Genomic DNA, 27,053 nt, shown 5'->3' with positions numbered 1-27,053 from the left:
TTCCTTCCATTGGTTCACTCCCCAATGGTCGCTACGGCCAGCGCTGTGCCGATCTGAAGCCAGGAGTCAGGTGCTTCCTCCTGGTCTCCCATGCAGGTGCAGGGGCCTAAGCACCTGGGCCATCCTCCACTGCCTTCCCAGGCCACAGCAGAGAGCTGGACTGGAAGAGGAGCAACCAAGACTAGAACCCAGAGCCCATATGGGATGCCGGCGCCGCAGGTGGAGGATTAACCAAGTGAGCTATGGCGCCGGCCCCTGCCAAAGGACTTTTTACCAGAACCTCCTCCCAGGTAGCACAATCAGCCAAATGGGCGTTACCACTGGTATGTTACTCACTTGTCCCCAGACTGCCTTCAAGCCAGCTGTCCCCATAAGTCTCTGTAGAGCAAGAGCAGGCGTTGGCAGAACCAAGCACGGCACTTGGTTGGTTCCTCTCCGGTTGGAAGGGTTCCTTGGTCTCTCCTTGTCTTGGACACTTTGGAAGACAACAGGCTGGTTCTGCTTGAATGTGACCTCCCTTGGAGTGTAGCTGATGTGACCTCTGATCAGACTGAGGAGACATTTCCAGCAGGAACACCAGAGGACGCCTCCCCCTCGTCTGTGCCTCCTGTCCAGCAGTGGGTAATGTCTGCTTCTCCAATACCATTAATCATTTGTTATTTTAATTTTTTCATTATTTTTGTTTTATTTGAAAGGCAGAGAGGGGAGGCAGAGAGAATCTTCCATCTGCTGGTTTACTTCCCGAATGCCCACAAGAGCCAGGACTGGGCCAGGCTAAAGCCAGGAGCCCAGAACATAATCTGGGTCCCTCCCACGGGTGGACTTGAGCCATCAACTGCTGCCTCCCAGGGTGTGCATTATCAGGAAGCTTAACGGAGAGTGGAGGGGCCTGTACACCAGATAAGCTACACAGGGCCAAAGCTGGAATCCCCACCTCCTCTGCCACATGCAATCCTATCAGCCTACCTGTCAGTCAAATAACCTCTTTCCCAGGCTGTATCTCCCATCACCTGGGACCTGCGGGAGGTGCCATGTAACCTCTCCCCTCCCAACCTCAGAAGGTGGCAACTGGCAGGGGCTCTCTGCTTCCCTCCCCCATCCTTATCCCCTGCTAGCCCACTCTAATCCTGAACTATCCCCACGTGTGTGTGTGTGTGTGTGTTCTCACCTTTTAAATAAACTTTTATCACTTTGTGCACCGTACACGTGCCTGTACTTAGAATGCTACTCTATGTAGAAGGCAAGGACCTGGAATAGGAGTTGAGATTCCACCTCGCCCACAACACCTGGACTCAAACCAGGAACCCTGATATGGGACGCAGGCATCTCATGCAGCAACTTAACCCCTACGACCAACACCTGCCCCAATATTTTGCCATTAATATTTTCATTGATTGATAGGCCCTTTAAAATCAAATAAATCTACTGTTGGTCACTTTGGACAACATTCTCCCCACTCAAGCTCTACCCACACTGCTCAGGGCTGCCACCACCCCCACACCCTACCCACCTGGACTCTCAAACTCCATTCCTGGCTACTCACTCCTCACCCCTGCTAGACTCTGACATCTAACCTCCCACCCCACCCCTTCCCTCACGCACTTGCACAAAACTCCACCCCTGGCAGGCTCCACCAGCACCCACTGGACTGACTGTCCTCTGTGCAGACTCCCAACACATGCTGTGAGCCACCAAGCCCTGGGTGACTTTCCTCCTCGCGGGAAAAGGACCCTGACAACCTGCTCCCAGGGACTCTGGCTTCCACTCCCCTCACTCTGGGACAGACACTCAGTCCCCATTGCTGTGGGCAATGACTGTATTAATTTCCATTCCAGGTTCTTGTCTCCCACAGAGGTAAGAGCACTAAGCAGAGACTAGGACTGTGTGCAGACAGGACAGAGTTTACCTACAGTGAGGAAAGAAGCATACATTCCCATAGGAGTGTGGCTGCCCCACACAGATACCCAAAATGAGCAGGCCAAAGAGCTGCCTGTGAAGGAGAGAACACTAAACACAGTACCTCTGAACGAGTATGGAAAAGCTACAGCTGGGAGCTCTCTCCTACCTTCTACCTATTTTAAGATTATTTATTTACTTGAGAGGTAGAGTTACAGAGAGACAGAGGTCTTCCAACCACTGGTTCACTCCCCAAATGGCTGCAACCAACAGAGCTGCGCCAATCCAAAGCCGGGAGCCAGGGGCCTCTTCCCGGTCTCCCATTTGGGTGCAGGGGCTCAAGCACTTGGGACATCTTCTACTGCTTTCCCAGGCCACAGCAGAGAGCTGGATCGGAAGTGGAGGAGCTGGGACTCAAACCCGCGCCCATATGGGATGCCGGCACTGCAGCTACACCACAGTGCTAGCCCCTTAATGTGATTTTAATTTGCCTTTCCCTGATGACTAAGGTTAAGCACTTTTCCTATATTTTTAACTTACTTGAATTTCTCCTTTTAATAAGTGCCTTTTTCAGGGTCTAGACTACTGAGGTATTTTGACTGATTGTTTCTTATTTTTTTTTAAAGTTATTTATTTGTTTGAAAGGCAAAGTTAGAGGTCTTCCATCATGCTGGTCCATTTCCCAAATGGCCACAACAGCTGAAACTGGGCTGATCGAAAGCCAGGAGCCAGGAGCTTACTTACTCCAGGTCTCCCATGCAGGTTGCAGGGGCCCCAAGAACTTGGGCCGTCTTCTACTGCTTTCCCAGGCCATAGCTGGGAGTTAACCGGCACCCATATGGGATGCCGGCACTGCAGGTGGTGGCTTTACCCACTATGCCACAGCACCGGCCCATTTCACATTTTTTTATTAGTTGCTTCATATCCTATAGTTAGTATTATTATTGTGTTTTTAAATATTTTTTTTGACAGGCAGAGTGGACAGTAAGAGAGAGAGAGAAAGGTCTTCCTTTTGCCGTTGGTTCACCCTCCAATGCCCGCCGCGGCTGGCGCACTGCGGCTGGCACACAGCGCTGATTCGAAGGCAGAAGCCAGGTGCTTCTCCTGGTCTCCCATGGGGTGCAGGGCCCAAGCACTTGGGCCATCCTCCACTGCACTCCCGGGCCATAGCAGAGAGCTGGCCTGGAGGAGGGGCAACCGGGACAGAATCCGGTGCCCCAACCGGGACTAGACCCGGTGTGCCAGTGCCGCAGGCGAGGATTAGCCTATTGAGCCACGGTGCCGGCTTTTTAAATATTTCTGTATTTATTTATTTGAAAGGCAGTGTGACAGAGAGAAAGGAAGGGAGGGAAGGAAAGTGTGTGTGTGTGTGTGTGTGTGAGAGAGAGAGAGAGAGAGAAAGAGAGAGAGAGAGATTTTCCATTCATTAGATCATCCCCAAATATCAGCAAGAACAGAAGTCGGGCCAGACCAAAGCCAGGAGCCAGGAACTCCATCCAGGTCTCCCATGTGGGTGGCAGGGACCCAAGTACTTGGGCCACCACCTGCTGCCTCCAGGAACACTAGTAGGAAGCTGGATCACAAGCAGAACAGCAGTATTTGAACTGGTGTTCTGATACGGGAGGCCCGGCAGTCTCCACAGGCCAATGGTGAGGGCTTTTAAAAAAAAGTCATTGTGAAGTCACACCCAACAACACAGCACAGGCATGCAGCTCTTGGGTAAAATGAATAGTGTTTACCACTGGGCAGTTCTAGAAAGGCATGAAGGGACTTTTGTGGTGAGGGAAGTTTTCTTTTTTCTTTGACAGGCAGAGTTAGACAGTGAGAGAGAGAGACAGAGAGAAAGGTCTTCCTTCCGTTGGTTCACCTTCCAAATGGCCACCACGGACGGCGCTGTGCTGATCTGAAGCCAGGAGCTGGGTGTTTCCTCCTGGTCTCCCATGGAGGTGCAGAGGCCCAACACTAGGCCATCCTCCACTGCCCTCCCGGGCCACAGCAGAGAGCTGGACTGGAAGAAGAGCATCCAGGACTAGAACCCGGCGCCCATATGGGATGCTGGCGCTGCAGGCAGATTAACCAAGTGAGCCATGGCCTCCTTTTTTTTTTTTTTTTTTTGACAGGCAAAGAGTTAGAGAGACAGAGAGAAAGGGAGGGAAGTTTTCTATATTGTCATGGAATCAATCGAAAGTATAAAAACTGAATCAAAGAAAGAACCAAAAATGTCCACTTCATATGTGCAAGGGGGCTAAAAAGAAAAAAAAAAAAACCACAAACCAATCACAGCAGTAGAAAAGAATATTTATTACATGAATATCTACACATTCTGAGCTGATGATATATACTTGATTAGAAAGTCTTTTAATTTGGATACATGCATCATTTCCCTCATTGTGGTATCCCTGCTTCTCAAGTGGACTAAGCCATTCTCCAGGGTGCTTTCAGTGAGCAGAACTGTGAAGAGGATGCCCATTTCGTCGTACCTGAGAAAAAGCAGTCACACACACGTGGGGTCAGATCTAAGCCCTGAACTCCCACAGGGCAGCTTCAGGCACCTTCAGTCTGCACCATTGCCAAGAGCTACAAACTCAACGCAGGACTTGAGAGATGGACCAAAAAAAAAAAAAAGCTTCAAGTTTCTGAATCATAGTCAAAGCAAATTTTTCAGTTTCTAACTTATTAGTTCAGTCAAAAAATCATAAAATAAAATTTGGGAACCAAACACTGTGCCTCAACACATCATCTGGGTACTTTATGGATGAACTGCATAATTATCTCAGCCTTTTGTTACTTGGATGTCATCCATGAATGATTATTTTAGACCAAAGTCTCTTACAACAAATAAATTACAATTCAGGTCTGATTTATAATAAATTATACCCAAATACTTCATTTGTAACTCAGTATGCTAATTTATAGTTTCTGGTTCAGCAATTACTGAATCATTCACAGTGGTCCTCCTTCTGCTCACCAAGTCAAATTCTCATTGCTGTTTATTTTCTTTGTAGAACTCCACTACAATCTATTTTATTCATCTATTTACTTGTTTGCTGTCTACATTGTTCCACTAGAATACAAGCTTCTAAGACCAGGACTTCTGTCCTGTTCACTGCTGTAACATAACAGGTGTCAATAAGTACCAGATAAGAATATCCTGGGGCAGTGAAGCCTTTTCCATATAAAGAACAATTGTAACTTGAAATTTTCCACATGACTCAAAGGATAAGATCTTAGAACCTGGGAGGACTGCAAAGGTCAAGTACACTCCTGCATTTATGATGAAACATTCATTGCTCTATTGCAACTTATAGAAAACTATTTTTCTGTGACATCAACTAGAAGGTTATTTTAATATTATCAGAAAATCAAAGAGCAAAACACAACAACTTTTCACCTAAAAGATACATATTCAACACAAAAAGCTTAAAAAAAAAAAGCCAAGGCTAATACTATAGACAAGTAGCTCAGTTAGGAAATTATTTCAATAATCTGAGCAAGCTATTGGTGACCTTAACTTGGGTAATGAGAGCAAAGACGGTCTTGAGGTATAATTTAGGAGGCTGGCTGATAACACCTGGTACAGACAGGATATGGAGAGTAAGGGAAAGGAAGGCATTAAGCATGAGGCAGGTAGGTTGATGCCCTTTAACCAAAATGTTCAGGACCCGAAGAGTTTTGGTTTTGGTTCTATTTGTATATGCATAATGAAATATCTTGAGGATGGGACACAAGTCTAAACATAAAAATTAATCTATGTTTCCTAGCTACCTTATACACATAGCCCAAAGGTAATTTTATTCCATATTTTTAGTGCATCTGTGCTTTGACTACAACCATCTCAAGAAGTAGGTGTGGAATTTTCCACTCGTGGTGCATGTTGGTGGCTCAGAAAGTTTCCGATTCTGAGCACTGTGGTTCTGGATTTTCACATGAGGAATGTTCAACCTGTAGCCGGTTTCGGTCTTGAGCAATCGGGGGGTGGTGGTGGTGAACAGAGGTGCCAGTCACTGAGAAGACTAGCCCTCTGCCCCCCAGAGCCCTCTGGTCTCGGGATGAAGCACATGCCAGCCAGCAAGGCGTCTCACACCATGTTCCTTCAGGCCTGAGGCAACCAAGTTATTCTCCACACCACCCTGATGAAACGGGGCATGCACACTTCATGACTCCGGTCATGACCTGCACAAACACACCTATTCAAGTACTGAGCACCGCTCCTGCTGACACAATTATCTGAGGGCACATGGTTCTGGGGAAGCTAAAGGGAGGAATAATTTTAAATTATATATATATATATATATATATTTAAATATGAACGGCAGAGTTCCAGACAGAAGGGAGAGAGAGGGGGAGAGAGAGAGAGAGAATATCTTCCACCCACTGGTTCACTCCCCAAATGGCTGCAATGGCTAGAGTTGGGCCAAGTAGAAGCCAGGAGCTAGGAGCTTCTTCCTGGTCTCCCACGTGGGTGCAGTTGGGCCATCCTCCACTGCTTTCCCAGGTGCCATGAGCATGGAGGTGGATTAGAAGTGGAGAAGCCAGGACTTGAAATGGCACAAATATGGGATATTGGCAATGTTAGGTAGGAAGTCAGATATGAGCTTATGTGTGTGTGACATAAAGGCCTAAAGAAAAGACATCTATGTCCAGCATATGCATCTGCATCTCAAAGTCATCCCGATAACATTTCAGGGGCAGCCCAGAATTTGCATCCTGCCCTGCCCCCTTCTACCTGATAACCTGCCAGGTGGGGGTCCCCACCCCTTCTGCCTGACAAATCTTCCACAATCTCCCAGGTGCAGCCCAGTATCTGCATTTCAAATACCCTGCTCCAGATCCCAATTCTCCAGGGGGTCTTGCTCACCTTTCCTCTAAACTCAGGACTGCGCCAGCTAGGCTTCCTCCTGTCTGATACCTTCAGGGGAAAACTCAGACAGGAGCTTCTTAATATCTACATCCATAAAATCCTTTGTTTCTGGAGGAGATGTGTGAAGACAAAGACCCATCTCCTTAAACGTCCCCCCCCACCGGCCTCCACCGGACTGCGCACTCAGCCCTCTGCCTCTCTGCTGAGTCGCCAGCCTGCCTGCCCAGGTGTAATCTCTCCACTCAGCCATGTAACCTTGCTCCTAACCCCCGATCTGAGCAACCGAGCACTCTCTCAGGTCCTGTCTGGAGAGGTGCCCATCCATTCTTACGGATGCCCTTTTCCCTAATAAACTCTGCTGCTTTACTTTCTACTACTCTGTCTCACGCCTGAATTCTTTCTTGCACAAAGACAAGAACCCTGCCATTCACTGGTAACAGCGCCACAGTCTGTGACTTGACCTGCTATGCCACAGTGCTGGCCCCTTATAAATTTTACTTTCTATATGTCTAGAAGGGACTCACTTCTGTTGTCATAGAGAAACATATAATCAAAAACTCTGAATAAACATGTTTTAATGACAAGGAAGATAATCAATCCCTCTTACTTTGAATAAAGTTGCTCCAGTGAAGACTGTACGGTTTCCAAATAACCAGGCCAGACAGAAATTCCACTTTCTAGTAATTCCTTAAATAGCCCTTGACAAACCTAGAGAAAAACACAAAAACTTCAAATGTGAAAGAAATAAGCCATAGTAATTATCCCATTTTTGAGAAATCACAAATCACCTTCCTCAGTCTCTAAAATGGAGACTTATTTATGATATTAATGTTGATATGATGTACTTTACATTTTAAGTTTGGATCACACACTTCCCCTGAAAATGAATATATTATGCCCTGTAAACCTGAGTACTAAGAACAAATCTTCTGAAAGATATTTACAACAAAGAACTGCTATCATCTCACTCAAATTAGAAGCAAAATAAAATCTGAAACAGATTCTATCAGAAAAAACACAGGAGGTCCCAGGGGCTCTGTAAGACCAAACTCTTTTGAGAGTGCAGCCTGAGCCCTGAGGCCGCTGCTTTGTCAGGGCGAGAAGGAAGACCCAGGAAAGGCAAAGTAGGGGAAAACCAGGTGAGTGGCATTCCAGAATTCAACTACGGAAAATGATCGATCTACCTACTTACCTGTCTGGCAGAGTTAGAGAGAGAGAGGTCGAGAGTTCATCTGCTGGTTCACTCCCCAAATGGCTGCAACGACCCTGACTTGGCCAGGCAGAAGCCAGGAGCCAGGAGTTTCATCTAGGTCCCCTAAGTGGGTGCAGGGGCCCAAGCACTTGACCATCTTCTGTTTTCCCCAGTGCATCAGCAGGGAACTGGATTGGAAGTAGAGCAGCCAGGACTTGAACTGATGTCCACATGATGCCAGAGTTACAAGGCAGTGGCTTTAACCACTAAGCCACAACGCTGCTCTCCCTCCCTCCAATCCTGTTCCTGGCTTCTGCTATTGCAGGCATTTTGGGAGTGAACCCATGGATGGGCAATTTCTTTCTATGCCTTTCAAACATATAAAAATTGAAAAGAAAATGATCTGATAAAAAAAGAAAATAGTAAAGTTTAGTGTGTCTTCTATATTTCCAGTCAGGCTTTTGCCTCCTTAAAACTAATCACTCATTCTCTCTCTCTCTCTTTTTTTTTTTTTCCAGATTTATTTTATTTATTTGAAAGACAAAGTCAAGAGAAAGGTAGAGACAGAGAGAGGTCTTCCATCCACCGGCTCACTCCTCAATTGGCCGCAATGGCTGGAGCTGAGTCAGTCCGAAGCCAGAAGCCAGGAGCTTTTTCCTGGTCTCTCATGCTGGTGCAGGGGCCCAAGGCCTTGAGCCATCCTCTACTGCTTTCCCAGGCCATAGCGGAGAGCTAAATTGGAAATGGAGCAGCTGGGTCTCGAACTAGCGCCCGTATGGGATGCCGGTGCTTCAGGCCAGGGCGTTAACCCAGCGCCACAACTCTGGCCCCACTCATTCTCTTCTTGAAACTTTTTTTTAGGGCTAGTGTTGTGGCGGATCTGGAGGAAGCTCCTAGCTACTGGCTTCAATATGGCAGAGCCCAGACTGTTGAGGCCATTTGGGGAGTGAACCAGTGGACGGGAGATTTCTTTCTTTCTTTCTTCCTTTTTTTTTTTTTTTTTTTTTTTTTTTTTTTTTTTTGACAGGCAGAGTTAGTGAGAGAGAGAGACAGAGAGAAAGGTCCTCCTTCCGTTGGCCCACCCCGCAAGTGGCCACTACGGCCGGCGCGCTGCGCCAATCCAAAGCCAGGAGCCAGGCGCCCCCTACAGGAGATATCTGTCTCTTCCTCTCTGTCTGTAACTCTGCCTTGCAAATAAACAAAATAAATCTTTAAAGAAGAAAAAAAAGCCAGGAGATGGGAACACTGCCTGGGTCTTCCACGTGGGGTGCAGGAGATGGAGTCAGGAGCAGAGGCAGGACTCAAACCCAGGCACTCTACATGGGGTGCAGGAACTCTAAGTGGCATCTTACCTGTTGCACCAAACACCCCACCCCTTTACTGTTTTTTTGACAAGCAATGGTGACACAAAATAAAGTAAAATCAAAAATACCTTAACAATCTAGAACATTCTACAGCAGGATATCTCTGTCAGCACTGCAGTCATGGGATGTTTGGCAGCACCTCTGGCCTCTGTGAGATGTCCACTGAACTACTTACCTGGCCTCTGTGCCCCCACCCCCTACTCCTACCTTTTAACAACTGAAAATTTCTCAACATTACCAAATATCTTCGGCAGGAGAGAAAGTGACAGTCAGGCACTGTTTTGCAAATGTTAGGGACCTGTTAGCTAAAAGGGTAAGGGGAGACTGCCACCACCCTGGTGGGGGGCGGGGGAGATGCAGGAAACAAGCCACCACATCTGGCCCCATGCCAGACCTCTTCACAGGGGCCAGGCCCAAAAGTCTTTCAGTTATGTCCTCACTCAGACAAAAATCTCTGGTAAGAAACTAAAACACTTCTATTATTCATTTAGCCACTCAGCTGGCCAACAAACATGTGATGCTGAGTGATGCCAGAATCAGTCGTAGGTGCTGGGGTAAAAATCTGTCCCTCGTGGTGGCTGCTTTTCTCAAGACATTTAGGGGCAGTCTTCTGGCACAGTGGGTAAGCCACAGTGAGTGCCTGGCTCGAATCCTGCCCATTCTGCACTTCCCAATCAGCTCCCTGCTGATGTACCCGGGAAGCCACAGATGATACGTCCAAGTGTTGGTTCCTGCCACCCACATGGGAGACCCAAATGAAGTTCCTGGCTCCTGGTTTCAGCCTGGTTCAGCCAGGCTACTGCAGGCATTTGGGGACTGAACCAGTGGACGGAAGATATCTCTGTCTCTCCCTCTCTCTCTGTCATTCTTTCAAATAAATAAATTTTTAAAGAATACTTACTAATTAATTTTAAAAGAATACTTACTAATTAGACCAGACAGATTAGAAAATTTAAAATAAAATTATCAACCTAGAACCTATGTTTATTCTGACAAGAATCAAAAATGTTAAAAGGGAAAGGGAAAAGTAATTCACTAGACAGCTGTATAAATATTTAACCACTAACACTAAGTCCTTATATTTTAAAAATCAAACTACTGGGACAGACTTTTAACCTAGCAGTTAAGGTACCTGTATCCCACATCAGAGTAGCTGACTTCAACTCCTGGCTCCAGCTCCTGATGTCTCCAGTAACTAGGTTCTTGCCACCCACGTGGGAGACCTAGATTGAGTTCCTGGCTCCCAGCTTTGTCCCAGCCCAGCCCCAGCTATTGCAGGTATCTGAGGAGTGAACCAGCAGATGGGAGCTCTCTGTTTCTGTCTTGTAAATTAAATATATAAACAACAAAAAAGCATGACTTCAATGGCAAAACTTACTGAAAAATATTCAGCCTCCTTAATATTCTATATTCAAATTATCTATAATTAACCACAGTATTTACACACAGTTCATTATTTAATTCAAACATTTTTAAAACAAAAAAATGAACCAGGGTAAAAACTTAAAAGCTACTGCGCTTACTTGGAGTAATGGTCATTACTTAATCTCGACATTTAAACTCCTCTGACCCACCTGTCTGAGCTCCACTGTTGGGCCTCTCCCCACATCCAAAGCCACCTTTATAGGGGTCAGACAAGGGTGAAGTTTAAGTACCTGCAGCAATTGAAGAGGGAGGGGGACGGGAAAAGGCAGGAAAAAGCACATCTTGTTTAAATGTAACACAAATGCTTACACACACAGCATCTCTTAAGTTGTTAAAATTTTCTGTGTGAAGATGGGAGTTGTCTGAGCTCATAAAAATCCACCACGTAATAAGGATGTAGTCGGCTGTTCATATCCAGTTGCCCATAGATATCTCCACTTAGATTCACTGGAAAAGTGAAAGGAACTCGATACTCTCCCGCTTTCTGCTCCTCATTTCCCTCAGCCAAAACGCCTCCTTCTGGCATTACCTCCCCTGGACCGCTGGACCCTCTCTCTCGCCAGAACCTCCCACTCTTCCCATCTGTTCATCTAACAAACATATTAATGGCTGTGTGATGCCAAAACAGATCGCAGTGTTGAGGACCTGTCCCTTGCGGTGCGGAGAACAGATAATAAACACAAGCAGCAAGCGGGTAACATATGTGAAGGTGACAAGTGTTAAAAAAGGGAAAGGAGGGGTGGCAAGGGGCAGTTGGTGGAGAAGCCGTTTGTGACTGTAACTAAGGTGGCCAGCAAAGGTCCTCTCTGAGGTGCCACCTGGGCAACGACTTGAAAGGAGGCTGGGGATGAGACACGTGGGTGACGGAGGCAGAGCATTCCCGGCACGGGGAGAACCATGACAAGGCTCTGGAGGGGGGCACACCCAGCGTGTTCTACCAACAGGAGGGTCAGCACTGCTGGTGCGGACGGTCAGGTACAGGGCAGCAGCTGGCAAAAAGGAAAGGGCTTTGGCCCTCCCTGAGTGGGGCGCGGGGCTTGCTGGAGTGTTTGCAGCAGAGGAACAGCATGGCATGCCTCCTTTAACATGGCTGCTCTCCTGGGGGAGAGGGATGATGGGGGCCTGGACGGGGTGAAGCAGCAGAGGGGTGAGACGCAGTTCCACTAAGGACATATTTTGCAGTTAAAGTCAAACAGAATTTGCTGATGGTTTGGATGTGAAAGAAAAGAAAAAGAAAGCATTGCCCCTTGTTCATCTGCTGCACATCCCCTGAACTCCAGTCTCACAGCAATTCTATCCCCGGGCCTCTCTCTGGCCATCTTGGGCTGAACGAACCCTGCACTGTGAATCACAGACGTGGGCAGAGAGGTGCTCTGGATTCCAGTTCCAGCTGAGCACTCGTCCCAGTGCCACACAACAGCACCTGTTTAAACTGCTGTGGGGCAGCTCGCTTTCACCCAGGGGAATGACTATTTCATCCGTCACTTCAACCCCCACACCTCCTAATTCCCTGAGGAAACACAGGGAGCGAGGGAAACGCCCTTCAAAGGCTAAGCAGTGCCAGCAGCCCATTCCACCATTCCAGCTCCCTTTCCCGGAGACTCCCTCTACTTGTGCTCCTGCCCCACCTTAATCGTTTCCCGTTTCCTCCAGCATCTTGCTATTGGTCACTTCTTTCCTCTCCTGTAACTTCAACCCCCACACTGTCCCTCCCTCGACTGTGCTCAGAAACCTGCTCCAAGTATTTGTCTTGAGTCTTTCCTTTGACTCAGGCCCCTACCTAGCTCCAGCCAGTTGGAGCCAGACCAGACCCAAGACCCTGGCTCAGAGAAGTCAATGCCACAGGGCCTGCTGGTCCTGTCTCACTCCTCCTTCTAGCTCCTGGTACACACAAAGTCAGCACAGCAAACGCTGGCCCACTGGGATGCTGTCTGCACATGACCACACAGAAGCGTGTCTGGGATTATCCGACAGGTAGGGGGCATGCTTTGTTCTATTTGGTGAGAATCTGATTGTTATTCCTGGGGCCAGGCTCATAAAAAGTGGACAATACTTAACCTACATGCCCTAAAAGAAATTTATTATCCAGTGTCTGTAGAAATCGAGCACACTAACAAAAGGGGGAAAACCTAGTTCTCGTTTCCCAAGTCTGTCTCTGAAATATCAAAAGCACCTTTCTATGAAGATGTTTCCTTCTTGTAAAGGAGTTCTCGGTTAGCTGGAAAGAATCGTGGAGGTAGGCCAGCACACCGCGGTCCAGGTCCCCACTTACAGATAGAACACAAGGAACCACATTTTTCCGTCCATCTCGGCCCTTCACAGAAAATGAGAACAAAAATAAAGCATAACTTAGCACAGCTCTTTCTTAAAGTTTTTTTCTTAAAGTATTTCAGACTTACACAATCAGAATTTAAACTTAATTTATGTTATAAAGCTTCTACTTTGCGCCAGGCTATGAGGCTTACAAAAACACTGAATAAGGGCTGGCGCCGCGGCTCACTAGGCTAATCCTCTGCCTGTGGCACCGGCACCCCAGATTCTAGTCCTGGTTGGGGCGCCGGTTCTGTCCCGGTTGCCCCTCTTCCAGGCCAGCTCTCTGCTGTGGCCCAGGAGTGCAGTGGAGGATGGCCCAAGTGCTTGGGCCCTGCACCCACATAGAAGACAAGGAGGAAACACTAGGCTCCTGGCTTCGGATTGGCACAGCAAGCAGGCCATAGCGGCCATTTGGGGGGTGAACCAACGGAAGGAAGACCTTTCTCTCTGTCTCCCTCTAACTCTGCCTCTCAAAAAAAAAAAAAAAAAAAAAAGACACTGAATAGTTAGTGTGCTTAGGGAAAGAGGTCAGAGTGTAATTTTGTGAAATCGTTTTTAAAAGCTTGCTTTTAGCTTATTTACAATTATAATTATGAATATAAAATATATTACAACACACCATATAAACAAACTTTACTTTTTAACTGATGAAGAAAGAGTCATCTCAAATTTTAAAAAAATTTCAAGTATAAAAATTTTTAGGGAAAGAAAAACAAGAAAAACAATTTTTAGGGGCCAGCAACATGGCATAATGGAGTTAAAGCTGCCACCTGTGATGCCAACATCCTACATGGGGACTGGTTTGAGTCGCAGCTGCTCCACTTCTGATCCAGCTCTCTGGTAATGGTCTGGGAAAAGCAGTAAAAGAGGGCCCAAGTGTTTGGGCCCCTGCTACTGATGTGGGAGACCTGGAAGAAGCTCCTGGCTACTGGCCCAGCCCTCGCTGTTGCAGTCATGTGGGGAGTGAATAGAAGATGGAAGGTCTCTCTCTCTATGTCTCTCCCTCTCTCTATGTAACTACTTTCCAATAAATAATCTTTAAAAAAATTTTTTTAACATTTCATTGTTCACCTGGACACTGATGTAATTTTTTAAAAATTTTTAATTAGTTGATATAATTTTTTAATAGTTAAAACTCTCAACTGCTACCAATTATCCATGATCAAGAAGTCTTTTTTTTTTTTTTTTTTTTTACAGGCAGAGTAGACAGTGAGAGAGAGAGACAGAGAGAAAGGTCTTCCTTTGCCGTTGGTTCACCCTCCAACAGCCGCCACGGCCGGTGCACTGCGCTGATCCAAAGGCAGGAGCCAGGTGCTTTTCCTGGTCTCCTATGGGGTGCAGGGCCCAAGTATTTGGGCCATCCTCCACTACACTCCCTGGCCACAGCAGAGAGCTGGCCTGGAAGAGGGGCAACCGGGAAGGAATCCGGCGCCCCAAATGGGACTAGAACCTGGTGTGCCGGCGCCACTAGGCGGAGGGTTAGCCTAGTGAGCCGCGGCGCCGGCGATTAAGAAGTCCTTACTAATATATATATGCACCAACATTTAAGCCTATTTGAATGGCATATGATACTGTGGAGGTTAATGAGAATTTGCCCTCAAAAGGCAGTGATTCTGATATCTGAGATTCTAGCCTAACTCTTATTAGTTGAGGTCTTTCACACATTTATGGAACTGACATTTAGTAAGATAATTCAGGGGCACCACACAATCCATACTGCCACTGGAATAAAAAAAAGACTAAATCATATGTAAGCATTAAGAAAGCTTTAATGTTTTCTTTCAAAGCTGAACACCTAAGGATGTGCAGATATCCAATGGCAACTCTTCTGAACAATACCTGATTTCTCACTCCTTCCAGAACAAACCATTTTCTATCCTAATTGTTCTTCAGATTTTACTGATGTTTCACTGCTCTCTAAAACGAATACCTCCAACAATATAATGAGAGGTTAACTAGAAACTCAACTGAAAACAAATACAAAATAGCCTAGGAAACCTCCTGAAAAAGCATATTAAATGACACATACTTCTTTTATTACTTGTTCTATGAATTCTGCTGAATTATGAATTCTATGAATTATGGAAAAAGAAGAGCCACAATATCAAAGAAAAGTAAAAATTCTGCAGAAAGTTTTTGTAACTGAAAATTATCCCAGTAAAGAAAATAAGAGACTAACAATCAAGACACAACAATTCTATTTACATTCCTAGTCCCAAGACTGAGTTGGTCTTTAACTATAAGTAACCAAGTAAGTTTAATTTTAAAAATGAATATTCCAAAATGAAGTGTTGTGGTGGAGTTACAGCAAAATGTTCAAAAATGAATCTTAATTTTTCATGTTACCTTAATCATATTTAAAAATTAATCTATTTTCTATTCATTATATATGAACTAAAGGTTTTGCATCCCTAATCTGAAAATCTGAAATGTTCCAAAATCTGAAACTTTCTGACTGCCCACAAGACATCACAAGTGGAAAATTCCACACCTGACCTCATGTGATGAGTTGCAGTAAAAACACAGGTGTACTAAAAATATCATAAAATTGCTTTCAGGCTTTTTGTTTAAGGTATATATGAAACAAATACATTTCTTGTTTAGATTTGAGTCCCATTTCCAACATACTTCATCATGCTACAAGTAAATATTCTAAAATCTGAGAACAACCCAAATCTGAAACGCTTCTGACCCAAACATTTAAGATAAGAGATACGCAACTCGTAACTGTTTCCAGAATTATATTTTCAAGTTTCAGGTCCCTTTTTTCACTGTCAAAATGTATTGGCTGCCAAACATAAAGAACTTTACTGTGATAGCCAGAAAATCTACACATTCAAATCTGAAAACTTTCAAGAGTGGTTCATCACCATTCTACCCACCACAAGCCTCCAGGAAGCTTTAGAAGGCAGGGCCCTCTGAAGGGATTATGTGCTTTGCTGAAATTTTTGAAAATTTTATTTTACATTATAAAGTAAATGAAGCAACCGTCCCTCTCACTGCTCTTTTTTTGGTTTTTCTCTCTTGCTGAGGCCAAGCTTTTGGTCAGCTGGCTGGAGCATCCAACTCGGGGTGGGGGTGGGGTTTAGAGCCAAGCTTTTTAAAAGACTAAACTCTTTAGAGAAGGCAGTGGAAGATGGCCACAAGTGTGGGAGACTGAAATGGTGTTTCTGGCTCCTGGCTTTGGTTTGGGCTTGGACTAGACCATACCATTGCAGCCATTTGGGGAATGAACCAACAGATGCAAGATCTGTGTCTGTGTGTGTGTGTGTGTGTGTGTGTGTTTCTCCCCTTATCTTGGTCACTCTGCCTTTTAAAGAAATACTTTCTTTTTTTTTTTTTTTTTTACAGGCAGAGTGGACAGTGAGAGAGAGAGACAGAGAGAAAGGTCTTCCTTTTGCCGTTGGTTCACCCTCCAATGGCCGCCGCGGCCGGCGTGCTGCGGCCGGCGCACCGCGCTGATCCGATGGCAGGAGCCAGGAGCCAGGTGCTTTTCCTGGTCTCCCATGGGGTGCAGGGCCCAAGCACCTGAGCCATCCTCCACTGCACTCCCTGGCCATAGCAGAGGGCTGGCCTGGAAGAGGGGCAACCGGGACAGAATCCGGCGCCCCGACCGGGACTAGAACCCGGTGTGCCGGCGCCGCTAGGTGGAGGATTAGCCTAGTGAGCCGCGGCGCCGGCCGAAATACATTTATTTTTTTTAAAAAAGTTTTATTTATTTATTTGAAAGGCAGAATTAGAGTGAGATTTTCTATCTGCTGGTCCACTCCTCAAATGGCCACAATGGACAGAGCTAGGTTGATCTGAAGCTAAGAGCCTGGAGTTTCTTTTTAGTCTTCCACATGGGTGCAGGGGCCAAGCACTTGGGCCATCCTCCACTGCTTTCCTAGGCAAATTAGCAGGGAGCTGAATCGGATGTGGAGCACCCAGGACTCAACCTGGTGTACATATGGGATGCTGGTGCCGTGTGGCTTTACCTGCTATGCCCTAGTGCTAGCCCCATAAATAAATTGTAAAAAAAATAAAAAATAAAAACTCAAGGTCCTAAAAGACAAGAAATACATGAAATACATAATCCTGTCAAGGGCATTACTGGGATAATCAGTTTAATTTGCAGGGTCCTATGGCACGGATGGAAATGGTAGATTACTGTTAATTTCCTGGCTGTTTTGTGGTTGTATAAGCAAGTATCTTTGGACCTGAAAAATATACACTGATGGTTTAATGAATCATAGAATACCATGTCTGCAACCTGCTGCTTCAGAAATGACCAATCAGGGTAAAGAGCTCAGAGGAGCTGAAGGTAAACATACGTGTAACTTGGAGACGTCTCCAGGATACATGTGTAAAAGTTCCTCATCTCCCAGGTTCCACAGGGTTTCTATTGGCTCCTTTCCCCAGGGAAAACTGTAGTAAAGTTTGCTTCCTTTGCGACCCTTTTCATCCTGACAATCGCTGCTGCTGAAGTTAGACGGACTCGTGGCAAACTGGAAAAGAAAGTCTGTCTTGTTAACTATTGCTTTTTTTGAGATTTTATTTTTTTAAAAATTTTATTTAAGGTATAAAAGTTTCATATATTTCATGTATACAGATTTAGGAACATCATGATACTTCCCACCTTACCCTCCATTCTGCCCATGTTCCAACCCTTCTTCGTCCTCCCTCTCCTATTCCTACTCTTCTACATAAATCTATTTTCAGTATACTTTATACCCATAAGGTTAACTCTACACTAAGTAAAGAGTTCAGCAAACAGTATGAAGAAAATAAACTGTTCCTCAACAGTAGAGACAAGGGTTGAAAACAATCATTGTTAACCTATTAAAATAGATGTCAATTTACCTCTGATCCCATACTGATCCCTAAGGATTAAAGTTGTCTAAGACCTTTTATAGATCAAATGATTGAAAATTAATTAAGTTCCAAATAAAAATTGCAACATTTAATTAAGTATGAGTATGCTGCCTAAAAAATTCTCAGAAAACTATGGAGAAAAACTTGCATTCTACCTAGAGTTTTTGTGCCCAACTAATAAGAGAAGTTCATCACAAACTAAAAGCGATAAAGAAAGTATGGGGGCTGGGGGCCGCTGCCTGCAGTGCAGGCATCCCATATGGATGCTGGTTCAAGTCCCAGGCACTCCACTTCCAATCCAGCTCTCTGCTATGGCCTGGGAAAGCAGTAGGAGACGGCCCAAGTCCTTGGGTCCCTGTACCCGTGTGGGAGACCTGGAAGAAGCTTCTGGCTCCTAGCTTCGGATCAGCACAGCTTTGGCTGTTGCGGCCAATTGGGGAGTGAACCAGCGGATGGAAGACTTCTCTCTCTCTCTCTCTCTCTCTCTGCCTCTCCTTCTCTCTCTGTGTAACTCTGACTCTCTGACTTTCAAGTAAATAAATAAATAAATCTTTAAAAAAAAAAAAAAGAAAGTATTGGGGCCGGTGCTGTGGCATAGCAGGCTAAGCCCCTGCCTGTGGCAACAGCATCTCATACGGGCACCGGTTCATATCCTGGCTGCTCCTTTTTGATCCAGCTCTCTGCTATGGCCTGGGAAAGTAGTGGAAGATGGCCCAAGTATGTGGGCCCTGCACCAGTGCGGGAGACCTAGAAGAATCTCCTGGCTCCTGGCTTCAGATCAGCTCAGCCCTAGCCATTGAGACTATCTGGGGAGTGAACCAGTGGATGGAAGACCTTTCTCTCTGTCTTTCCCTCTCTCTGTCTGCAATTCTGCCTCTCAAATAAATTTAAAAAAAATTTTTAATAAAAAGAATAAAGTATCACTCAGTCACCATTCTTGCCCTTCTTGAAGTGTTTGATTATTTATAATTGTCATATTTTTGGGAGCTGAGAAAAATCATGAAAAGGTAAATGCTTGCTTCAAACATTTTTCTCCTCAGTAAATGCTAAAACCTGATCCCAAGTTCCTGCGGAGTTTGTGGAGGTGAGTGACAGAAGTGGAAGCCAGGAATGGGGGGGCGGGGCAGGGGTTGAGGAGTCTGCTCTACTTTGAACATAAAGGCTCATCAACAAATGTCTTTACCAAAGTAACTTTGTTATCTGGAATAATGAAAACCATTACAAAGAGTTTTTTTATTTATATCTGCTGACTTACTATAGTTGTTTTGATCAAATGTAAGATGGCCACATCAAACCACATTTCCTTTATGATACAGAAGCATTACTACTGACACACTGAAGACAATTTATCTACGAAACTACTCAATTAAAGGTGGTTATTGTTGTACCTTTCTCCACCACAGGAGTCGATGCCGTAACCAGAAATCAAGCCACTGGCTGGAAGTTCTCGCAGAAGTGAACCACACTAACGAGGCTTCGGTCTTCTCACCAAGTCTTTAGATGGCCAAAGGATCAACAAGTTAGCTTATCTGAAAGGTACACATAGAATCCAGCCCAAAGTAGAATGGCTGGCTGCTGGCTATCGAAACACAAAGCCAAGTTTCCGGCCACGCTGTACCTTTTCGTGCCGGCAGGGATCTGCTCCGTGTCCGCAACAGGATGAAAGCATACTCCAATCTGAGCAAGGCCGTAAGGCAGCCTCTTGTTCACCAGATCCAGCCCACTGACATAATGTTCCAAAGCACCTGTCACAGGTAAGGCAACTGTTGTATCAATCTATTCCTTAATCCCTAATTGTTTTTGTCAATTTATAGTCAAACCAATAGTGTAAGAATGTTAACACAGCAGTACAAGTGGCATGGAGCTATAAAAGGTATTAATTATGCCTTAATTTGAGGTAGTTTCATCCTTTTGTTTGAAAATTTTCAAATCTACAACAGTTGAAAGAACAGTATAATAAACACCTGTATACCTTTCACCCAGATTCATGAATTACCAGCATTTTGCCACTTTTTCTGTTTACTCCTACATACTTTGCATGCATGTCCTAAAAATCAGTGTTCTCTACATGTCATTATTACAACTTAAAAAGTTAATCATAATACCATAATATCATCTAACATATAGTTGATTGTTTTAATTGTTCCAAATGTCACCCAAAACTTCGTTTTTTCTCTCCAAATAAGGTTGCACTACATTCTGGCGAGGTCTCCTAAATCCCTTTCAGCCCAGAACATTTGCCCTGACTCCTTTCCCCCAACTTTGCTTTTAAATCACTTTTGAGTCCAGGCTAGCCATAAGTTATCTCACATTTGGGATTTATCTGATTGTTTCCCTGTGATTTAAATGAATAATTTTAGCAGGAATACTACATATGTCTTATTGCATCATAACAAGATCAAATTAGCCCACTAGTGATGAATCCAAATTTGACTACTTGGCTAAGATAATAAATATCCACTCCCACAATCTTTCACTCAATATTTCACTTTAAAAAAATTTACCGCGGGGCTGGCACTGTGGCGTAGCAGGTAAAGCCGCTGCCTGCAGTGCTGGCATCCCATATGGGTACCGGTTCGACTCCCAGCTGCTCCACTTCCAACCCAGCTTTCTGCTATGGATTGGGAAAGCAATGGGGGATGGCCCAAGCCCTTGGGCCCCTGCACCCACGTGGGAGACCTGGAGGAAGCTCCTGGCTCCTGGCTCCGAATCGGCGCAGCTCTGGCCATTGTGGCCAATTGGGAGAGTGAACCAGCGGATGGAAGACCTCTTTCTGCCGCTCCTTCTTTTTAACTCTTTCAAGTAAAATAAATAAATTAAAAAAAAATTCACTTGCATGTCACCCAATAATTTAGAATCACTAATGTGATCTCTGCTTGAATCAATCATACTGGGGGGAGTTGCAAAATCATAAAATGATGACTTTTTCTAATCTTCCCTTTTACATTTATTGCCAAAACATAACCTTTCTCCAGTCCCAACCCCTCAATTACATATTGTTTTAACACTATGGCCTCTCAATTTTCTTATTCTGCTCAGTGTATTAAAACCCACTGTCACCAATATTTTAATGCTCAGTATGTTCCAAATGTAGCCAGTTGTAGCCCTCTTCAAGTGAACATCTGTGTCTCTTTGACATGACTCAGTCTACAAACAACTCATTGCTCTTCACAACCATAAAGTGATCCAAACTCTCACTGTATTTCCCAGCCTTAGACCTGGAATCATGGGCATTTCCCCAAGTCCTGGTTCATTTTAGAAACCAAGATCTGGGCACCAGGTGCGCTCCCTGCTACTGAGTGTCATCACTTCCAGACCCTTTCAATTAAGTTAGGGAACACTTTTTATTTTATTTTATTTTTTTTGACAGGCAGTTAGACAATGAGAGAGACAGAGAGAAAGGTCTTCCTTTCCATTGGTTCACCCCCCAAATGGCAGCCACAGCCGGTGTACTGCAGCCAGCGCGCTGCGCCGATCCAAAGCCAGAAGCCAGGTGCTTCTCTTGGTCTCCCATGCGGGTGCAGGGCCCAAACACTTGGGCCATCCTCCACTTCCTTCCCAGGCCACAGCAGAGAGCTGGCCTGGAAGAGGGGCAACCGGGACAGAATCCTGCACCCCGACTGGGACTAGAACCCAGGGTGCTGGCGCCGCAGGCGGAGGATTAGCCAAGTGAGCTGTGGCGCCGGCCTAGGGAATACATATTTTTAAAACTCATGACTTCATACTAATATTATCACTTCAAATGTAACATTAAAGTTTACCCTAGGCCGGCGCCGTGGCTCACTAGGCTAATCCTCTGCCTTGCGGCGCCGGCACACCAGGTTCTAGTCCTGGTCGGGGCACCGGATTCTGTCCTGGTTGCCCCTCTTCCAGGCCAGCTCTCTGCTGTGGCCAGGGAGTGCAGTGGAGGATGGCCCAAGTGCTTGGGCCCTGCACCTCATGGGAGACCAGGATAAGTACCTGGCTCCTGCCATCGGATCAGCGCGGTGCACCGGCCGTGGCGGCCATTGGAGGGTGAACCAACGGCAAAGGAAGACCTTTCTCTCTGTCTCACTGTCCACTCTGCCTGTCAAAAAAAAAAAAAAAAAGTTTACCCTAGCCTTTTTTTATCACCTGTCTTCTCTTCAAGTGAAATCCTGTTTTGTTTTGTTTTACAGATTTATCTATTTGAAAGGTAGAGTTACAGATAAAGAGATCTTCCATCCGCTGGGTCACTCCTCAAATGGCTGCAATGGCCGGAGCTGGGCCAATTCGAAGACAGAAGCCCTGAATTTCTTCTGGATCTCCCATGTGGGTGCAGGGGCCCAAGCACTTGGGCCACCTTCCGCCGCTTTCCCAGGTGCATTAGCGGAGAGCTGGACTGGAAGTGGAGCAGCCAGCACCACAGGCTGCAGCTTTATCAGTTAAGCCACAGCGCTGGCCCTGAAATCCTGGTTTCTAAATACATTAATCCAGCTTTTTGCTTTATCCAAAAAATACACATAACTGCTTCAGAATTATATTTAATATAACATTTCTACTTAGACTGAAGTTCAAAATATCTTCTTTATGCACTTAAACTACATCCCGCTAAATGACAGGACTGTGCTCAAAAATTCCTTGATTGGGTAGACTAGGCAGTGGATAATGAGGAAGACTGGTCAAAAAATTAAAAAAAACTGTTTAAAGACATGGGAAAGCAATTGAAGCAGCAAGGAATCTGAGGGTGGTCCTCGACGTGGGAGAACAGAGGAGAGGACAGCGCTGAACTCAACATTGTCAAGCAGCAGAGCCTTTTGCTATACCATGGGAAGGGTGAAGCTGAAAATGTGTTCCTGGTCCACCGAGGAGAGCTTTTACTGGGAACACTTAAAAGGCTACACCTAGAGTGGAAACGTGGATAGACGCACTCCAGTCTCTAATCAGCTTAACCCCTGATTATACTAAGATAAATTCACACTCCAGCTGCCTGGCAGAAGCAAACGTAAATTCTTCCAGGAAGAAACCATTAAGGACAGATGTTGTGGTGAAGGCACAATTTGGGGTACATAAGATCTAGTTCTGTCTTTAAAGATCTACTTATTTAAATGGCAGTTAGAGAGGAAGATACAGAAGAGAGCGATTTTCATCCCCTGGTTCACTGTCCAGGTGGCTGTGATGACCAGGGCCGGGCCAGGCTGAAGCCAGGAGCTTCATCTGGGTCTCTCATGTGGGTAGCAGCGGCCCAAGTACTTGGGCCATCTTCTGCCTTTCCAGGCGTCTCATCAGGGAGGGAAATCGGGAATGGAGCAGCTGGGACTTGAATCAGCACTCACATGGGATACCAGCATTGCAGGCAGCAGCTTAACCTGCTGTGCCACAAAGCCATCTTCTGCTTCTTGTTAATGCATACCCTGGGTGACGAGCGCCTGCCACCCACGTGGAAGAACCCCCAGATGCAGTACCATACTCCTGCTTTGGCCTGGCCCAGCCCCAGCTGTTGTGGGCAATTAGGGACTGAACTAGAGGATGGAAGGTGGATCTCTCTCTGCTGTTCTTTCAAATAAATAAAACTAATTTTTAAAAAATATTTTAAAAATATTTATTTATTTGAAAGGCTGAGTTACAGAGAGGCAGAGGAAGAGGGAGAGGGAGAGAGGGGGAAGTCTTCCATTTGCTGGTTCACTCCCCAAATGGCCACAGCTGGGCTGATCTGAAGCCAGGATCTTCTTCTGGGATTCCCACATGGGTGCAGGGGACCAAGGATTTGGGCCACCTTCTACTGCTTTCGCAGGCCATAGCAGAAAGCTGGATCAAAAGTGGAAAAGCCAGGACTTGAACCAGCACCCATTTGGGATGCCAGCACTAGAGCTGGCAGCTTTACCTACTATGCCACAGCGCCAAACCAAACTATATTAATCTAAAAAGAAGGGGCCGGCAACGTGGCTCACTTGTTTAACCCTCCGCCTACGGTGCTGGCATTACATATGGGTGCCGGGTTCTAGTCCCGGTTGCTCCTCTTTCAGTCCAGCTCTCTGCTGCGGCCCGGGAGTGCACTGGAAGATGGCCCAAGTGCTTGGCCCCTGCACCCGCATGGGAGACTGGGAGGAAGCACCTGGCTCCTGGCTTCGGATCGGAGTAGCTCCGGCCGTGGTGGCCATTTGGGGGGTGAACCAACGGAAGAAAGACCTTTCTCTCTGTCTGTCTCTCTCTAACTCTATTAAAATAAAAAGAAGAAACCTCAATTTATAGCTACAATTTAAATACATTTTTTGAATTCACTTGACAGGCAGAGAGACCTCCATCTGCCAGTTCACTTCCCAAATGCTTGCAATGGCTGGGGCTAAGCTGGAGTCACAGCCAGGAGTGGAGAAAGCAATCCAGGTTGCCTACAACGGATGGCAGGAACCTAATTACTTGAGTCATCACTGCTGCCTCCCAAGGTCTGCGCTGGTGAGAAGCAGGAGTCAGGAGCTGGAGCTGGGGATCAAACCCAGGCACTCTGATGTGGGATCTAGGCATCTTAACCGCTAGGTTAAACGTGCTTCCCCTCTACAATTATTTTTTTACCAATAATTACCTAGAATATAAAGATAAAAACAAAGTGATTAAAAACCCAGAGAAAACTAGGAACAGATATAATCATGTTACTAGCTGTGAACTTTAAAATGTGATTAACATGTTCAGAAAGCTGAAGATGAGAAAAGGTCTATGTTCAGTCACAAGGACCGAAGAAAAAACGGAGCAGTAACGTTTATGGAGAATATGGCTGAGAATCTTTAATAAGTCGTTCATAGGGGCCAGCGCTGTGGCACAGTGGGTTAAAGCCCCAGCCTGCGGCGCCAGCACCCCAAATGGGTGCCGGTTCAAGTCCTAGCTGCTCCACTTCCAGTCCAGCTCTCTGTGAAGGATGGCCCAGGTCCTTGGGCCCCTGCACCCACATGGGAGACCTGCAGGAAGCTCCTGGCTTCAGATCAGCTCAGCTCTAGCTGTTGCGGCCAATTGGGGAGTGAACCAGAGGATGGAAGACCTCGCTCTCTCTCTCTCTGGCTCTACCTCTCTCTGTGACTCTTTCAAAAAAAAAAAGCTGTAAAAGCCATTCATGAACAGAGACTGTCACACTGTTAAGGCATGGAACAGAGCAAGAGCAAATGGAATAGAAAAAGAGGCAAACTGGGTAACTCCAACCTAAAAATCCTGGACAACCAAAGAATTTGGCAATTAAGTGGATGTAAATTTCCTAGAGGTGAGAACATGCTGACACATCTGTAGATGCTTGAACAGCAAGATCTAAGAGAGCCAGGTTTAATTTTCTAAGGCTTCAAGTCTGTGTAACTTGGAGGAGAGTTATTTTTTTTTTGAAAGGCAGAGTTAGAGAAACAGAGAGAAAGGTCTTCGTTTTCCGTTGGTTCACCCTCAAATGGCTGCTGCGGCAGGAGCCAGGTGCTTCCTCCTGGTCTCCCATGCGGGTGCAGGGCCCAAGCACTTGGGCCATGGAGGATAGTGATTTAACAGATTTGCCTTTGGACATGGTAAATGGGCAATGATTCAACTATCCCCAAAGTAAAGCCTTCATGCAATGACATATCACAGATCAAACTGATTACATTTATCACCGGTTTCAGTTTGCTTTATTTCATTAAGGAAGTCTCTGAAGAGCTATAACGTGGGTACTAATTTTCAGAACCAGGGACGTTTAAAGGATATTTTAAGTTACCTTATGGAACCCAATGGCAACGAGGGCAGTGTGCAGGTAGGATGCCGCAGCAGATCCATCCTATAAGGAACCTCGATGTTTTCAGAATCTCTCTACAGATTACTATGTATTCACTCAACAATCGCTTAGAAAGTCCTATGATTTGGTAAACTCAAAAATTATCAAAAGGGGTCTTCAAACAGGTTGTAGATCAGTTTTCAGAAAGGAAAAGTATGTGGGGGGGGTGGGCATTTTCTTTCTTTTTGCTCTAGAAAAATGAGCTCTTGACTGTAATTACGCCTAACATCGAAGAGTAACTGTGGAAGTAAACACTTTGGTAACGATTAGCACAATGATTCCATTCAAACATGGAACAGAGTAACTCAAAGTCTGAAATCTGAGGCGTCGGCGAGGCCTCGGGCAGGTTCCGCACAGCACGGGCCGAGCGAGGCTGCCTCTGCACCCCACACCTGTCCCGAAGCGCGAAGTCTGGGCGTACCGTGGAGCAGGCTGTCCCGCAGCTTCCCGGAAGCGCTCAGTAAGTTCTCAAGAAACGCTACCAGCTCCTCCTTACTCAGCTCCTTGTCTTGCAAGATTTCGCGCAGCGTTTCTGCGGGAACTAACCTGAGGGCCCCGCGCCCGGGCGGCCCAGGGCCCGGTTCCTGGTGGCGGGCGTCCACGGGGAACACCTGCTCCCTGAACGCCACCACCGAGGACCACCACTCCGCCGCCAGGTTCTTCCGTAACTCCACGCCCAAGGGCCCGAAGCCCGGGTGGCACCCGCTCAGGAGGCGCTCCCGGCTGTGCTGCAGCCGGGTGCCGCTGAGGAAGTGCCTCGTCCGGCAGATCTCCAGCAGCGCCGCGCTCCCCTCCTCAGACGCGGGGGCTCCGGGCCGCTCGCTGTCCCCGGGGAGCTCCGCGCGCGAGCTCGGCGGCGCGCCGGCCGAGCTCCTCGTCTCCGTCCCATCTACTCGACCCCCAAACCCGGACAACAGGCACCTGCAGACTTTACGGCAGGTCCTGACGGTTGCACGGGGACGCATCTCCCTCAGCAGCTAGGAGCACAAGCTCCCATCAGTCGGCTGGTCCCAACAAACCGCCATCACCGCTGCCGCCCCCGACCGCGCAGGCGCGAAAGCGAGCGTGCGCGACGGCGGCAGGCCCCGCCCCGGAAGCGCGTCACGGCAGCCGGCGCCACCGCCCCTGGGGCGCATGTCTCGGACGCCTTTCTTAGCGTTGGCGGTGCCGACCCGCCCCCTCCCCGCCGTGACCTCTCCCTGTCGCCATAGGTAAAGGTTATTGCCCCCAGTCCCCACCAGCTATCAGGATGCTTAAGGGGTAGGCTCAGTCACCATCTGCGCACAGAGCCGGGCTCTCTCGGCGGTCCGAGGCCTAGGCCCGCAGGCCTTCCTAGGAGCGGGGTGGGGGGGAGGGAGGGGTCTGGGGCCCACCACCACGGGGCGCCTGGGCCGCAGGCTCTACTTGGCAGGAGAG

At 46.6% G+C, this 27,053-nt stretch overlaps 1 protein-coding gene across 4 annotated transcripts; it reads right to left on the bottom strand.

Annotated features, from left to right (window-relative positions):
- Nucleotides 1-4,173: 4,173 nt before the first annotated feature.
- POLG2 (DNA polymerase gamma 2, accessory subunit) lies at nt 4,174-26,713 on the bottom strand. Of its 4 annotated transcripts, XM_008271718.4 has the most exons (8): nt 26,059-26,708; nt 19,524-19,650; nt 19,294-19,399; nt 17,365-17,538; nt 12,912-13,052; nt 10,888-10,968; nt 7,365-7,465; nt 4,174-4,376 (listed from the first exon to the last, which is right to left on the bottom strand). In XM_008271718.4, exons 1-8 carry the CDS (start codon nt 26,600-26,602, stop codon nt 4,211-4,213), a joined length of 1,440 nt encoding a protein of 479 aa, XP_008269940.3. In that variant the 5' UTR covers nt 26,603-26,708; the 3' UTR covers nt 4,174-4,210. The 4 variants fall into 4 exon arrangements, with proteins under 4 accessions (XP_008269940.3, XP_051681091.2, XP_051681090.2 ...); XM_051825131.2 differs by lacking the exon at nt 17,365-17,538 and having other exon boundaries at nt 26,059-26,711; XM_051825130.2 differs by lacking the exon at nt 10,888-10,968 and having other exon boundaries at nt 26,059-26,709.
- Nucleotides 26,714-27,053: the final 340 nt, after the last annotated feature.

The sequence above is a fragment of the Oryctolagus cuniculus genome, chromosome 17 (genome assembly GCF_964237555.1).
Source record: "Oryctolagus cuniculus chromosome 17, mOryCun1.1, whole genome shotgun sequence".
NCBI lineage: Eukaryota > Metazoa > Chordata > Mammalia > Lagomorpha > Leporidae > Oryctolagus > Oryctolagus cuniculus.
The sequence above is the reverse complement of the archived record's forward strand: the minus strand, read 5'-3'. Positions and strand labels throughout refer to the sequence as shown.